We start from the raw sequence: 17,539 nt of genomic DNA, 5'->3' as shown, positions 1-17,539 counted from the left end.
TGAGCTCTGAAGCCTACAAAGCCTATAAGATCTCCAGGGCCTGATTTCAGGCAAGGTGGCAATGCTGCAGCCAGGAGGAAATGTATCCCAATTCCAGCAATGGAATCTAGGACCACACCCTGGGCCAAGGCCCCTCTGTTGTACATTTGGGGAATAAGTAGGTGGGGGGTGGTTCTGGAATAGGAGAGAGCCTCAGACACCCATCAGTGTATTTACTTCTCTACTAGAGGGTTCACTTCCAGTATGCCTGAAAAGAAGGCATTTCTTTATATAGTGAGAGGGCTGACTGCCCCCCTCTTAATCACTTCTTCTATGCAGAGAAGACACCCCCCGGACCCTGAAAGCTGCATAAGAAAATACTTCCTTGCCCCAAGGTTAATCAGAGACCAAAAGGCAACTACTTGCCTCACAGGGGCAGGGGAAGGAATCTGGATTCAAGGATGTTATACAGGTATAACTTGTTTTTTTGCGCTTCGATTTATTGTGCTTTTTACAAATCGAAGGTTTGTGGCAACCCTGCGTTGAGCAAGTCCAACGGCACCATTTTTCCAACAGCTTTTGCTCACTTTGTGTCTCTGTCACATTTTGGTAATTCTCAAAATATTTCAAACTTTTGCAGTATTATTATATTTGTTATGATGATCTTTGATCAGTGATCTTTGATGTTACTACGACAACCTGCTGAAGGCTCAGATGATGCTTTTTTTTTTTTTTGCGGTACGTGGGCCTCTCACTGCTGTGGCCTCTCCCGTTGCAGGGCACAGGCTCCGGACGCGCAGGCCCAGCGGCCATGGCTCACGGGCCCAGCCGCTCCGCGGCAACGTGGGATCCTCCCGGACCGGGGCACGAACCTATGTCCCGTGCATTGGCAGACGGACTCTCAACCACTGCGCCACCAGGGAAGCCCTCAGATGATGCATTTTTTAGCAATAAAGTATTTTTAAATTAAGGTATGCATTTTTTAAAAGATGTAACGCTATTGGACACTTCATAGACAACAGTGTAGTGTAAATACAACTTTTATATGCCCTGGGAAACCAGACTCATTTTATTGCGATATTTGTTTTATTGCGGTGGTCTGGAACAGAACGTGCAATATCACAAAGGTATGCCTGAATATGCTAACAAATCAGTTCACAAGCTGAGAGTTGAGGTGGGGGCTCTATGGGTCTAAGGAGAATTCTAAAGAGAGTACTATTTTATCCAGAAAGGCTCAAGAAAGAAAACTACCTAAATTAAAAACACTGCACTGGACATTTCAGCTGTGTAGTTCTTATTGACCTAAATGGGAATTCTGTGGTTCTATCAGTGTGGGGCTCAAGGGTCTGGACAGTCCAGTGCGACAGGCCTTGGTCAGTGTTCTGCTCCACAAGCAGTGGGGCTGTGACCCAGGCTGTGACCCTAACCTCACCCGTACAGTGGCGACACAGCACAGTCCTATGCCAATAAGTGTTAGGAGAAGTCACTGAGAGGTAATGCACAGGAAAACTCGACACAGAGCTGGGCACACAGCATGTGCTTTATTAATGCTGGCTTCTATTATTACTTTGATCGTCAATATTGCTTTTTTAGGGGAAGTTCTCCTTTGCATTTTGAATAAATCTTCAAGATACAGGGAAGATCCAAAAAGTAGACCAAATCATCCTCCTGTTTCCCATGGGCAGAAGATTCACTCGTTCTACCCATCAAATATTTACGCAGCGTTTACAATGTCCTAGGCTCAATGTTAAGCACTGTGGGTACCACGGTTGTTCGCTGAAGCACAATGTCTGGTGCGATAACTAATAAAACAGATTTTGGAAGACTGCTTTTAGACTCAGGGTATTAGGTAAATGTCAAATAATTGCACGGTGGGAAACAGGACTGTGAAAGGATTCCTCTGTTGGACCCAGGACAGGCGGCCAGGTTCCCCTCTCTCTGGTTAGCTATAAGGCGTCATGAGATGTCTATAAATTCTTTAATAGTAATTTGGATATTACACCTATAAAATAAGCATCCGCTGCCTATTTATGTCTCGTGGGAGATTAATGTTCATAAAGGAATATCTTCTGTGGCTTTGCTGTACAAAAGGTATGAGAATGTTATTTTTATGAGACTCTGGCAACTCCAAAAGCCCTGCTGAGTGTCTTTCTCACTCAAAATCCATGCAACCTGCAAAAAAAGGTTTACAGGCCTGAAGAGAGAGGCATTATTATTCCATTTTGGAGCTGGTAAGCATGAATAATTTAAGGGTCATAGCTGTAAAGGAACAAATGTCAAAAACAAATTGACAACTATTCTTCGAGCAAAGTCTGGTTCATTTTCAAAAGGTCAGTTTGGTAGTTTTCTTGAGTAAGTTCCGAAATCTTAACTTCCCATTTTTACATTTCACACGGTCTCCAGAAAAACACATTTTTCTTAAGTGTTAAGGGCACCCGTGCCCACGGTAATTGATATTTGGCAAATGTATCATGGCCCAGCTGAGAGCTGCCCGTTTCTCCATTCAGTCGAATGGCGCAGAGTACAATGCTGTTCCTGCTGGCTGCTTGGCTCTGCTGGGAGCCGGGCTGTTCATTTCAAGATGGAATTCACACACTTGAGACATTCTGGCCTAGTAGAAACTGGGGCTGTGACACAAATTTGTACTGAATAAAGAAGGGACTCTAGGGCCAGGTATAATGCATGCATTTACTTCTGTATGGGCTGGGGCAAGTTTTCTAGAGTTACGTATTGGTTAGGCCATCTTTCCCTGCTGTGAGAATGCAGTTATGCCTCTAGCTGCATGGATACATTTCGGCCTCTCCACCTCTGATGGAGATGTGGCGGTTCATCGTATCACTTTCCTGCTCTAAGTACCAGTGTCCATGTGTAAAATGGGGGTAATAAAAGTACCTACGTCTCAGTAGGCTATTCTGAGAATTAAAGTGCACATGTAGGCCTGGGTCACTGGAAGATGAAATAAACATTAGCTATTATTATGTTTATCCTAGAAGTCTGAAGATGGAAGAGCCTCTTTCCCTGTGAACGAGCCTTCAAAACCACCTTCACATCCCAGTGCAATGGTTCTTCAGAAAGGCACTGATGGGGAGGAAGACTGGATCCAAATCGTAACTCTGATTGAGCATTTGATCTTGGGCAAGGTCAAATTGAGGGTGATGAACTACATTACTGTTTTTAACTGGTTCATTAGGGCCCCACGGCAGGGTTCTGAGACCATAACTCCCACTCCACCCAGAGCAGTTCTGCTTTTAACTCCTTTACTTATTGGGATTCCATATGAGATTTTACTTGACAGAAAAGTTTTCATTGCCTATAAGTAAAGTTTAAGAGCCACTGCATAAGGTGACCTATAACTGTTTTAATTGCTAAAGTGTATGGGTCTAAGTTCAATACTTTCATTGTTGAATTTTACAAATATGCCTAATATACCAAAAAATTGGAATTGGGGGAAAAACTGAAAGTCAGATTTCAATGAATTACCCTGTTGTTTTTCTTCCAAGGTTGTTATAAGAAATGACCAGCTGAATATTTCTCTCCCTCTTTTTCCTCCCTTTCTCCCTTCCTGTCTTCCTTCTAATGAGAATCCAGCATATCTAATATATGCCAGAAATTTCAGGGTACTAGGGATCTAGGAGTGAGCAAACTGACAGTCTCTGCTTTTAAAAACTCTTAGGCTACCTAGGAAAAAAGGCAATAAACAAGTAAACGAATCATGAGTTACAAACTGTGAGAAGGCTGTGACGAAAAGTCACTAGGTGAGGTGAGAGAGCCTGACCTACTCAGATAAGGTCGTCTCGAGAGGCCTTGGAGAAGGTGGGCACAGCGACCACCCAGGCTGGGCAGTCCCGCACTCTAGTCATCTTGCCCTTCATTCAGCCCCTCACTCCCTTGGCCTTGCCCTAGATCTGGTCAACACGGCAACTACACCCCTCAGCCACTCACCCCCCTGGAGGGAGTGTGGCCACCAGTCATTTCTGACAAGCCTGGGGGTGGGGGGATGCAGGTCCAGGCCTGAAACAGGTGACCAGAGGTCTGCTTTTCTTTTTTCTGAAAGGACTTAGCTACTTAGCCCTTGAGATGTTTTAATTTGTTTTCCTGTCGACTGGAACCCTCAACAGAAAAGTAATTTTTCAATTCCTGGTTTATATATAGTATTTTTTTATTAGGTAATTTATTTACTTGGTTCAAAGCCAAAAAAATTAAAAAATAAAAACAGTGGTTGGGCTCTGGGGCCAGGCTGCTTGGGTTTAAATCCCAGCTCTGCCAATGACTAACTTTATGCAAATTATTCAAGAGCTTGCTGCCTCAGTTTCTTCAGCTGTAAAATATAACAACTGCATATACAAAATTAGTATCTTCCTCATGGTGCTGCTGGGAGGGCTAAATCTCTTTTTTACATTCTCTTTTTTTAAAAAATTGAAGTATAATGATTTACAATGTGTTAGTTTCTGGTGTACCGCAAAGTGATTCAGTTATGTGTATGTGTATATATATATTCTTTTTCGTATTCCTTTCCGTTATAGTTTATTATAAGATAGTGAATACAGTTCCCTGTGCTACACAGTACGACCTTGTTGTTTTATCTATTTTATATATAGTAGTGTGTATCTGCTAATCCCAAACTCCTAATTTATCCCTCCCCCCAACCTTCCCCTTAAGTAGCCATAAATTTGTTTTCTATGTCTGTGAGTCTGTTTCTGTTTTGTATAAAAGTTCATTTCTATCATATTTTAGATTCCACATATAAGTGATATCATGATACTTGTCTTTCTCTGTCTGACTTACTTGTGAGGACTAAATGTAACCACTGAGCACAGTGTCTGGCATATATTAGGTGCTGAGTTAATGGCATTGTGCAACAGAAACCCAGGAAGAGTCCCAGACTACCCACAACTGTGCCTTCCTTCTCCTTCTGATGGTATACACTGGATGCTTGAGCCTATTATTTTTCTTTGACAAACACTTTGTAAGAACAGATGGAAACACTAGCTCAGTATATTGGTAAGTGTATGCTACGTTGTCTAAAACTAAGCCAATGACATGTAGAGATTAAGCAAATAGGAAACACTACTTTTTGATGGTTTTCATTAACTACAAACTATCCAAGTTTATCAGAAGAGGGAAAGGGATACCAGATGGAAATCTAGGGTGACAGGGAGAAGGCGTGCCAGATCTGGTTAACATTGGCCAGAACATTTCTACAATTCTTGGAATTTAATTTGTTAATTTGTCCTCCATACAAGTTCTGTTTACCTTCAACATAATTGAGCCCCTGCTGTCAAAACATCACTTTGCAATGGCAACTTGAAGACATACTTTCAGCCACTCATCACCACTATAGATCTTGGGTGCCTTTGCTTCAAGAGCACACTCTCCTGTGGCTTATTTAGGATACTTAAAATATTACTTGTTCCCTCACAGCAAGGACTCCTCCTGACAGGCAAGATTCTGTTTTTCTGTTATGAGTAATTATAAAAGTACACCCTTAAAAAGAGTCTCAATTTGAGGGGCATCATCTATTTCAGATAGTAAATCACAGCGACATCTCCATCCCTTGGGCAACCGAAATGCACAACTCAGATATATGAGCTCTCACTCTGAACTCTCCATACCTGAAGAAAAATGGGATGCTCCACTTTCTCCCTGGGGCAATTAGGGAAAAAAAAAACCTGGGCACCTTTGTTGGAGTAATTTATACTGGTTTCAGTTCCTTTTTTTTAAAAACCATAGATATAGAGCTTCCATCTTTATAATCCAACTCGGAAAGCTATCTCAGGGAGTCCCACTCTGAGGTTGTCTGTCACTCCAGCTATGCATTTTAGAGTTCCCCCCACCCTTCCCATCTCAACCCCTCTGTGTCTGATGAAGATTCTTTTATGTCCCTCCTCTACACACTCCTGACAGTTACGTTCCCTGCTCACAGCCAGAAACTAAATGGTCATCTTTGTGGCTCTCGTCAACAAAGAGAACGCCAGGCAAATTTTCATCCCTGCTTCCTTCTAATTTTTCTATTACTAATACTACCCATCATAGCTCTGTGCCAGCCTTTGCTTTAATGAAACGGCTGTACCTCTGTATTAACGAAAACATGGATCTCCGTGATGCTGGAGTATTGGGTCTGCTTTATAATAATACTAACAACTGGTATTTGGTAGGTGCTATCCCAAGTATTTCATATACAGTATACCTCACTGAATCTTCATGAAAAACTTGCAGGTGGGCACCATCTATTATTAGTCTTCTTTTACAAAACTGAAATTCATAAAAGTCACACAGCAGGAATTGCTAGAGTTGGAATTCAGATGAAGGTCAATTTGACACCAAAGCCATGCTCTTACGCCTTAAACTATATTTTGCCCATGGATTAACCTTCAGGAGAACAAGGACAATTTCTCTTTTAAATTCCTTTTAGTTGCAAAGAACCTATAATCCTATAAAATGAGGCACAGATTACCTCATTTGGGGTGTGTGAGCCTAAGTGATCAGCATTTAAAAAAAACAGTGGCATCTCAAAGTGACTGATTTTCTCTATATATAGTTAATTATTTTTATTTTTTATGCTTGGTGTTTTTCATATTCCCACCTTGAGCACTCAAGCTTCCGGAAGAATCCTGATGCTGTTCTGCTGGCTGTTGACTGGGAGGAACAATCGGTGGGCTCAGCATATTTAACCAGTCCCTAAAAAGAAAAGAAGAAAATAAATGAACCACATGTTTGTAATTCCATATATAGATTTTACCTTTCTCCTGGATTTTTAACTCCCTGGGGCTTCCACAAAATACCATTTTTCCCTTCTTATTTCAGAAAATAAGATGTCCAGAAATTAATATTCAGTTTTATAAATCTGTAAATACATAGTCAATTACTTAACTAACTAGCTGTTCAATAAATACACCAACTAAATGATGATGACTGTTCCTCTCAAAAGTTTATTACTGTTGATCGTCAACTATAGCATAGCTCCTATCACCTAAGAAAATTATTTCAACAACTAAGAAGAAATGCAGCAGAGACAAAGCTCCTTAGGACCTTTGGATAAGAAAGCCTGACAAAGTTACATGTCATGGATGACAAGAGTCCATTTGGTGATTCAAAAGAGAAGTTAGTCTTGGAGCTGTCATGGACCAGCCATGATGGTGGGAGCTGGTATGCATTCACTTGGGGCTTTAGGGCAGGGGAGGACAAAAGAAGGGAGAGTGAAGGCCTTTGGGCCCTTGAGTGGCTCAATACTTCAGTTCTCCCTGTATGAATGGGGGCAAAGCCACTTCAGAAAGCACCTCCTACATTCTCCGTCCCTCTGCCTCCAACTTCCAACCTCATTCCCAGTCTCTTTACTTTCCTTCTTTCCATTCTTTTCCTGTCTCTCTGCTCCCTCTAGCAGATACCTGGGTGGGTGTGATATAAGTCAGTGACATCCTGAAGGCATGAGTCACTGTGTGTTCTACTTCAACCCTTTCTCATCTGTAAACTTGCTATTGAGCTTCTTCACGGGAACAGAGCAGGAAGGGGAATGTGAAGGATTTTCCAAAGTGAATTATATTCCTTGCATTGATATCAGCAGCCTGTGTCATTGACCTTATTCTTCTCAACAGAACATGTCCTCATGACCAAAAACTTTCTTTCTAAATTTCTGCATTTCCTGCTCTCTTTATCTACAATGGGAGACAGTCCCGACCAGTAACTAAGAGCACTGGCTCTCCAGGCCAATCCTGGCACCATGTTTCCAAAATGTGAGAACTTAGCCAAGTCACTTATAACATCACTAAGCCTTATGTATAAAAAGGAGATAATAATCATTACTCCAGAGTTTTGTCATTAAGATGAAATGAAAAAAATGGATGAAAAATGTTTGGTATAGATCTGGGTACAGAGCTGCTGTCAAAAAATTTCAGCTATGACCACTATCATCTTCATTATCAGTGAAGATCATAGTATGGCTGTACCCACAATGATAAACCAAGGTAGGAATTGGATTCTGCTGGAATTAAACCAGCCAAGGATTGTAGAATGATTTCAAGTCTATACAATAGAAGTTTTCTTTGCAAGCCATTTACTCTTCTTGTATAAAAAGGATCTTAATGTAAAAATTATCCAATTCCTATTTGTATTATTTTAAGATACTTTCACTCACTGCTCACCTTAGCTATCACCAGATTATGGCTTGTGAAATAAGCAAGGTGAGCTTGCTGTGTAATTGAATTTCATAATAACACACTAAGGACATCAGAAATGATTTGTCACAGACTTCCAAGCTAATGGGGCATTTTCTGATAAGCACCTTTTACTTAGTCCATTTAATTATAGCAGACCAAAAAATTCCTACATTATAGAAAATTACAAGGTCACATACAAATTACTAGCCCAGTGGCTTCATTACTCGGCAAGAGACATGGAGAGCAAAGATGAACAGGAGAAAAATAATGTTATCATATGATGACACCCCAGCGACAAATTAGAAACTCCACACGATGGCAGTAGTAGCTTCTACCGTGGTCCATGGACATGCAGGAAAAAGCAGATGTTATAAAAGGCAGGACATTACTTCTTAGGCCAATGATTTGGTTAATGTTTTTCTTGTCAGCAGTAGCTATGGGAAGTACAGAGTTTTTCTTTTTGTGATTTTTGTTTGTTTTAAAGTAATTTCAGATTTATAGAAAAGTTTCAAGAGTACAAAGAACTCCTATATATCCTTCACCTAGATTCTCCAATTTAAACATTTTATCACATCTGCTATCTATCTATCTTTCCATCATCTATCTATCATCATCTCTCTATCAAGGGTTGGTAAACTATGGCCATGGGCCAAGTCTGGCCCACTGCCTGTTTTTGTAAGGCCTGCAAACCAAAAATAGTTTTTATATATTTTAATGGTTGAAAACAATTAAAATAGCAATGTTTCATGACACATGAAAGTTATATATAATTCACATTTCAGTGTCCACAAATAAAGTTTTATTGGAATACAGCCACATTCACCTTTTTACGTATTGTGTATGACAGCTTTTGTGCTATGATGACAGAGTTAAATATTTGTGATCTGGCCTTTTACAGAAATGTTTGTCGGCCCCTGGTCTATAACCATGAGGTCATATTGCTTCCTCTAATACTAATATAATACCACAGAGTCATTTTCATCTTTCCTTTTTCCTTTCTGACCCTGAGGAACCTGGCTCCCATTAGCCTCAGTATATTTACTTACTTTCTGAAGTACAGAACACGCCAAAAGTAGTTTCAAACAAAACTAACCAAACAAAACAAAACAACCAATAAAACACCCCAAACCTACTCTCTAGGATTCTCTGTTTATGGTTCTTTTTTTCATTAGTTAAAATACCATGTTCAAAATTTACTTAGGCTAGTTCATTTTCCTACCTCTTCAGTGAGCTTATATTCTTAAGTTGAAATATAGTTAGCGTAATTTGCTTCTGTTTGCATTAAGTTTTTCTCCCCATTCTTGATTTTTATTACTTTTGTTGTTTTGAGAAGGTAAAATATTAACAGTTCAAAAGTCAAACTTTTACAGAAAAGCATATTCAGTAAAAGTCAGATTTCCTTCATCCCTTCCAGTCTGTTTCCACCCCCTCATCATTTCAACACCATCCCCACCCACTCCTCCAGAGGTAATCAATTTCATTAGTTCTTGTGTCTCTTGTTTCTTTTTGCAAAAATTCAGCAGATACACGTCTATTTTTTCATTCCTCTTCTTTCTAGTGTAAAAGGTAGTATACTATAATTACTCTTTTGCACTTTTGTTTTTTCAACTTAAAATATATCCAGGAAATCACTCATACCAGTTCATAGAGAGCTTCCTTATTCTTTTTTTTTTTTTACAGCTGCATAGTACTCCACAGTGTGGCATACATTTATTTCACCACTGTCCTATGTTTGGGCAAGTTTTAAATATTTTGTGATTATTGCAATTAATGCTACAGTGAATAACTTCGGGCATATCTATTTTTGTATATGTGGAGATATACCTTCAAGATAAATTCTTGGAAATGGGATTCCTGGAATAAAAGGTAAATGCACACTTGGTTTTGTTAGATATTGACAAATTATTTTCACAAGGGTTGTACCCATCAGCATTCCCACCAGCAATGTCTGAGAGTGCTGGTTTGTCTACAGACATGTCACAATATTATGCTGTCAAGTTTTTAATGCTTTCCAATCCGAGAGATAGTAACTAATAACTTAAAGTAGTTTTGATTTCCATTTTTTTGCATTTGTTCTCATTATGAACATTATGAGTAGAGTTGACTCTTCATATGTTTAAGGCTATTTAATATATATGTGTATATATGTGTATGCATGTGTGTATTTTATATCTATATATATTTTTTCTGTCTGTTCATGTCTTTTTTTTTTTTTTTTTGCGGTATGCGGGCCTCTGACTGTTGTGGCCTCCCCCGCTGCAGAGCACAGGCTCCAGACGCGCAGGCTCAGCGGCCATGGCTCACGGGCCCAGCCGCTCCGTGGCATGTGGGATCCTCCCGGACCAGGGCATGAACCCGTGTCCCCTGCATAGGCAGGTGGACTCTCAACCACTGCGCCACCAGGGAAGCCCTGTTCATGTCTTTTGCTCTTCTTCCATCAGGTCTTTTTTTTTTTTGTCTCTTTCTCTCATTTTGTCATCTGTGTTTGCTTATGATATTTTTTGCCATGCAACAGGTTTTTAATTTTTCTGTAGTCATAAGCATGAATCTTCTTTTATTGCCTCTGTATTTATTTATATTTTTAAATAAATTTATTTACCTATTTACTTTCGGGTCTTTGTTGCTGTGTGCAGGCTTTTCTCCAGTTGCGGCGAGCAGGGGCTACTCTTCAGTGTGTTGTGCAGGCTTCTCATTGTGGTGGCTTTTCCTGTTGCTGAGCACAGGCTCTAGGTGTGCGGGCTTCAGCAGTTGTGGCACGCAGGCTCAGCAGTTGTGGCTCGCGGGCTCTAGAGCACAGGCTCAGTAGTTGTGGCACATGGGCTTAGCTACTCTGTGACACGTGGAATCTTCCCGGACCAGGGATTGAACCTGTGTCCCCTGCATTGGCAGGTGGATTCTTAACCACTGCGCCACCAGGGAAGTCCTTGCCTTTGTATTTCAAATCAGAGTTAGGAAGTTCCTCCCTACAACCAGGTTCTATAGAAATTCACCCTTTTTTTCTTCCAGTTACTTGCATGGTTTCATTTTTCACATTTAGATTTCTGATCCATTTGGAGTTTATTCTGGTATATGTTGTGAGTTTATTGTGGTGTAAGGTGCATCTAATTTTATCTTGTAAAAATGACTACAGATTCCATATATGTGTGTTAGCATACGGTATTTGTTTTTCTCTTTCTGACTTACTTCACTCTGTATGACAGACTCTAGGTCCATCCACTTCATTACAAATAACTCAATTTCGTTCTTTTTTATGGCTGAGTAATATTCCATTGTCTAAAAAAACCAGTACTGATGAACCTAATGGCAGGGCAGGAATAAAGATGCAGATGTAGAGAACGGACTTGAGGACACGGGGCAGGGAAGGGGAAGCTGGGACGAAGTGAGAGAGTAGCACTGACATATATGCACTACCAAATGTAAAATGGACGGCTAGTGGGAAGCTGCTGCATAGCACAGGGAGATCAGCTCGGTGCTTTGTGATGACCTAGAGGGGTGGGATGGGGAGGGTGGGAGAGAGGCTCAAGAGGGAGGGGATATGGGGATATATGTATACATATAGCTGATTCACTTTGTTGTACAGCAGAAACTAATAAACATTGTAAAGCAATTATACTCCAATAAAGATAAAAAAAAATGACTGCAGAATTCTCTTGACAAGTGATGTTAAGATTTAGAATATTTTATTCAATTAAGAAACTTTAATCAAAACAACTCATTTGTTTGGCTTTTTATTAATAAGCATTAACAAAGTATATTTTGAAATAAAGAGTTTCCATGTTAACTATAAAATATGGAAAATATTTGGCTAAACAAAGTCAACCAGTAGGTTTTCTTGCAGGACCTTTGAGAGCCTTTAACAGACTGTGAATCTCCTGAGAGGAGGGTAGAATATGTAGACTGCCCACCTTTTTGCATCTGAAACTGTTCCATCTTTTGGGATTATGAGTCCATAGACCACACCACACCTTGAGACACTTCAGGTTATACCATTTTCCCACTCTGGTGACATTGTTTTTGTTTTAAGTATTTTTAAAATTTATTTTATTTTTATTGAAATATATTTGATTTATAATATTGTGTTAGTTTCAGGTGTACAGCAGAGTGATTCAGTTATATATATAATATATATATATATATTTTTTTTCAGATTGTTTTCCTTTATAGGTTATTACAAGATACTGAATATACAGTTCCCTGAGGTATATAGGAAGACCTTATTGTTTATCTATTTTATGTATAGTAGGTTGTATACATACACTCCTAATTTATCCCTCTCCCCTTACCTCTCCCCTTTGGTAAGTTTGTTTTCTGTGTCTGTGAGTCTATTTCTGTTTTGTATATAGATTCATTTGTACTATTTTTTAGATTCCACATATAAGTGATATCATATAACATTCCTCTGTCTCTTGTTTGTTTTGTTTTTATTTTACTCCATATATATTTAATAATTTCATTTTTTCAAGAGCAATCTGTTTTCTTTTTGTGACTTGTTAATAAGCCAGAAATGTGTAGTCTAGCATCTGTATCTTACATGTTTACATTTTTATATGTGATATTTAATGCTAAGCCATGTTTTGACCCCCATGCCTTCCCAGGCCGCAAACACCTAGGGATGGGGGAGTGCCAGATGAGGCTCATTCACACCTGTCGAGCCCTAGCTCAGTTGTGAGCCACTTCCTTGCCCTGCTTCTCACCCCAGCTGCCTGTGCTCTGGAACCTGCTCTTGCTCTTGGTTCTCCCATTTCCATATTTGCCCTGTTGTTTGCCCTTGATACTTTATTTTGTTTGGTTTCCTCAGCTCTGACTATAATCCTTTTCTCTCTACCTGTAATGAAAACCTCCAGCTCCTCTGGTGGAGAAGCATCCTTTTCAGTCAGGCTTGCTCTCCGAGCATGCTCAGGGGCTGCTTCCTCCTCCTTTCTCTCGTGGACCCAGGCAGGCCTCCCACCCCTGCCTCTCCTCTTGAAACTGAAGAGAAAGGACTTGCAGGCACACTTATACATGCTGAGCTCTGTCACCAGAAGGTGTGTTTTACTTAAGAGTCAAGACAATGGGTTCACTTCAAATACCACATAAAAAATATAATGTAGATGAAAGATAAATACCATCTTGTGAATCCTCACAGTGGACAAATTCATCTAACATTAAAATCCTGCCCCCCGCAAATACCATGCTCCTTCCATTCAACTTGCATGTTAGAGTTTTGAAGGGAGGCAGTGAGCTTTAACTGAATCAGAGCTGACTCAGATATTTTTACAACTGAGGATAATGTCCCCACTTAAGATAGATTATGGTTTCAGTTCCTTCATTTAAAAACAAGAGAATTTTTTGTTTACAAGAGAATTTTACACACATTTATTTCATTAACGTGCTTCCTATAAATACATCATATATGTACACACACATACACACATATATACAAATACATGCATGATATGAGAGCAACAGTTAGCTTGATCATCTGTCTACATATACAGTAATCATTTACTGAACTGCTGTGTGTCAGATCCTGGGGAATCAGAGAGCTCATAGTCAGATGGAAGAAGCATTCTAGCTAACAGAAAACAACATGGGCTGCTGTGGGCTGATCAGCTTATTTGTGTGTTCCCTAAAGGAATTCCCTTGTAAGGAAACTGCCTACAATCTTGTATACATTTAAATATTTATTTGGGTGAGTAATTATTTGAGAAATCTAAAACATGACAACAATTATTACATAGCTCTCATTTACAGCACTGAGCTACCTGCTATCATAAGGGCTGGGTTAGAGGAGCTAGCCCAGTGTGAAATACTTATACAGGAGATCTTCTATTAGGAATTTAGCAACTTGCAGCAATTTCTATACAGTACTTATTGATATTTATCATTTGGTACCAGTGTAAATTTCTTATTCACTGAAAGCAGTCTGGGTTTTAAACATCTTCTTCGGCCAGGGAACAGACTGGGGAGAGGACTGGGAAATAGCTCACTTTGGGGGGAATTCATAGATTCTTTTTAAAACCTGGTGAAAACTGTTTTCCCAGAAAAATGACCAAAAATACCAAATTTTCTTTCAATTTTAGGAGGTCAGAGATCATCTGAAGCCCATTCATGGACTTCTGGACCCTGAATTAAGAACTTCTGCATCTTGGAATATCATGGAGGTGTTTTTGTAGTGTAAAACCCACGGTTCTTTGTAAAGGACCAGACAGTAAATATGTTAGGCTTTACAAGCCATAGGTCTCTGCTGCAACTATTGAGCTCTGCTGATGTAGTGTGAAAGCAGACATAAATGATAAGTAAACAAGTGGCGTGGCTGTGTTCCAATAAAGTCTATTTACAAAAGAAAAAAAAATCTGCAATGGGCAGGATTTGGCCCATAGGCTGTAGGTGAATGACCCCTGTCTTAGAGGAAGGAACTGTGAAGTGGAACATTCTCAAGGCTCTTATGAAAATTCCTGTCAATTTTCCTCCGAAATGCCTTATGAATTTACCTTTCTTACCATCTCTACATCCACCACCAAAGTCCAAGCAACTACCTTGCCTCCTGTTATCTGCAGTAAAAGCTCTGAATTGATCCCCTTAGAGTCATTCATTCTGGCTTCACTTCTCTGTTCTTCACACTATGGCCAAAATGCTAGTCTGATTATGTCAACCTCTTTTTCAAACCCTTCAATATCATTGGGAAGCTATTGTATTTGGGAGAAAGACCAGAATTTTTACCTTGGCCTTTGAGGCTCTGGATAGCCTCGTCTCTATGTGTTTTTCCAACTTCGTCTTGCACAGTTCTCCCTCTCACTCACTGTGCTCCAGCCATACTGGGCTTCTCTTGATTCCTGGAAATATGTCATGCTCACTGCCATCGTAGGACTTTTGCCCAGGCTGTGTCCCCTTGTCTAGACCATGTTCTCCTCCCCTGCTCCTACCTCCCCCACCCCTTATCCTGGTAAAATCATATCCAACTTTCACATTTTGGCTCAAGCATCACACTCTTGAGAAGTCCTCCTGGATGCTCGCTCTCTAATCTAGCTGAGTTCCTTTGTTACTTCTTCTAATAGAGCAACTGTGATCTTCTCTTTAAGAGTTCTTATTTGAGTTCATAATTACATCCTCATTTGTTTGATTGTTCAGTGAATGAAGTCTCCCCCACTTGACTCTACCCAGCACCTAGCAGAGTGCCTGGCACAGAATACGCACTTCCTCAATATTTACTGAATGTATGACTGTTGAGTCTCTTTGTTAGTCCAGAATACTGAGCGCCACTCAGAGTTGAAAGTTTCCATGACAATAAATAATGCTGCTGTTGCAACCCACTTTTGCATTTTGCCTCTATCTTACTCTTTCTCTACCTGCTAGGAACATGCTATTGTCTTCTCATCATGTGCTTGGTACACACACAATTTGGGGTCAACCTGGGGACACACACTTGCCTCTTTATAGCCAATACAGAAAATTTTTAATTTTCTGCCTCAGAAAACAGCATGCTGGTTCAGAAATATGTTTACTAGGATGAAAAACTAAGAAAATATATGTTTCTATTTGTTTGAAATTTAAACATAAGAGCTCTCAATAGTTTTTCTTCATAGGATTCGTCTCTCATTTGAAGGAGGAAACTCAAGCAATAAGTTGGAAACACAAACAGTATGTTGGGAACTCTTTTGCATGTGTCTTAGTATGGACTGGAGCAAGTATTAAGATGTTACTGTTTACTTTTGGTTTGTTTCCTGCAGGAGCTCTCTAACCAGATTCTCAGTGTTCTGGTTCTGAAGGCCTTCTCCAACACTCCCAACAAGTGTTTACCTAGTGTATACTTGATTACCATCAGTGACTGTGTACTTACTACTTTCAAAGACCATATTTCATCTTCCAATAGCTTTGACTATTAGAAAGTTTTTCCTCATGTTGAGGAGAAAAATTTCCTTTGCATTTTCACCTGTTTCTCCTACTGTTACCCCTTGGGGCTTTGAAAGAACAATTCTAATCTCTCTCCAAGATGCAGTAGGAGAGAGGTAAGGAACTGTCTGTCCAGAACTCCTTCCTCTCCCTTCTCCTTGGAACAGCTCCCTCTGACCACACGACTCTGGGAATGATCATGTTCCTACATGAGCCCAGAGCCTCAGCTGACTGGCCCATGGGTAGACAACTGACATAATCTGGGCCAATCATTGTGCCTCCCTACAACTTCTGAAACTGGATCTGAAAAAGAGAGATAGTCCCACAATGAAGATGGAAGCCAAAAGAAGTGAAACTCAGATGCCACTGGTGACCACATTTCCTGTCACATGGTAAAAGTCAGTCTGAAGATAGAATGAGGAAGCTTAAAGTCTGGGTTCTGCGAATAAAACAGTACTGGTACCAATGAATGAACTGGGAAATTAGGGAGATGTTATAGGAGTTTGGTTTAGCACATGAAGAACCTGAGGTCTTGGTTGTTTCTCTATGTGAAGATGTGTTAGAAATATTTAGGATCCATTACCAGGTCCCAGTCTTAGCTCTTGAATATGCTGACATTGCTCCATACCCATCTGCCACCATTCTAATCTATGCTTTTAGAATCTCTCCCTTGTTTTTCTCCCAGCCAACCTGGACTCCCTTGAATCCAGAGTGAGCTTTTCAAAATTTGCCCTTAGGGCAAAATCCCAAATTCTGCATCGGCTTAAAGCTTTGCATAGTCTGATCCTTCCTATCTCTACAGCACAGTTTTGTGCCTTTCCCTCACTGTTACTGCCAGTCTACCCCCAGGCTTCAGATGGAGAGCCACATCCTTAGTCTCTTTTCCCATAATGGCCTAATACTATAGACTGAATGTTTATATCACCTCCCCTGCAAATTCGTATGATGAAATCTAACTCCCGATATGATGGTGTCTGGAGGCAGAGCCTTTGGGAGGTGCTTAGGTCATGAGGGTGGAGATCTAATGAATGGGATTAGTGCCCTTATAAAAGAGACCCCAGAGAGCTCCCTTGCCTCTTCTCCCATATGAGATCACAGTGAGACGATAGCTGTCTATGAACCAGGAAGAGGGCTCTCACAAGACACCAAATCCGCCAGGACTTTGATCTTGGACACCTCAGCCTCCAGAACTGTGAGAAATAAATTTCTGTTATTCATAACCCACCTAGTCTATGGTATACAGTTACAGCATCCTAAATGGACTAAGACACCTAGTTTACTTTCTCCATTTTCAGCTCAGATTTTACTTCAGAGCAGCCTTGCCTGAGTTCTAAGTCTACTGCAAGTTTAATATCAGTCAATGTTCCACCAGAAAGTACTTGGCACACTCAAATCAGGATGATTTGAGGAGGGTTTAAGACAGGGCTTCTTACAAAGGTAAGGACGGGTATAGGGGGAACCACACGGGACAGTATAGAATCCTAGGTATTTTGCCATCCCCCCACCCCCAGCCTTAAGGGACAAGGGAGGAACAG

General features: G+C 40.3%; 1 protein-coding gene across 6 annotated transcripts in view; it reads right to left on the bottom strand.

Annotated features, from left to right (window-relative positions):
* CFAP20DC (CFAP20 domain containing) overlaps positions 1-17,539 on the bottom strand; it is a 281,035-nt gene that overhangs the window by 6,222 nt on the left and 257,274 nt on the right. For all 6 annotated transcript variants that reach the window (XM_081247110.1, XM_081247103.1, XM_081247108.1 and 3 more), the window contains one exon: positions 6,563-6,657. In XM_081247110.1, the coding sequence (XP_081103236.1) occupies positions 6,563-6,657 (95 nt within the window). The remainder of the gene's footprint in view (positions 1-6,562; positions 6,658-17,539) is intronic.

The sequence above is a fragment of the Mesoplodon bidens genome (assembly GCF_964165515.1).
Source record: "Mesoplodon bidens genome assembly, chromosome: 10".
Classification (NCBI taxonomy): Eukaryota; Metazoa; Chordata; class Mammalia; order Artiodactyla; family Ziphiidae; genus Mesoplodon; species Mesoplodon bidens.
The sequence above is the reverse complement of the archived record's forward strand: the minus strand, read 5'-3'. Positions and strand labels throughout refer to the sequence as shown.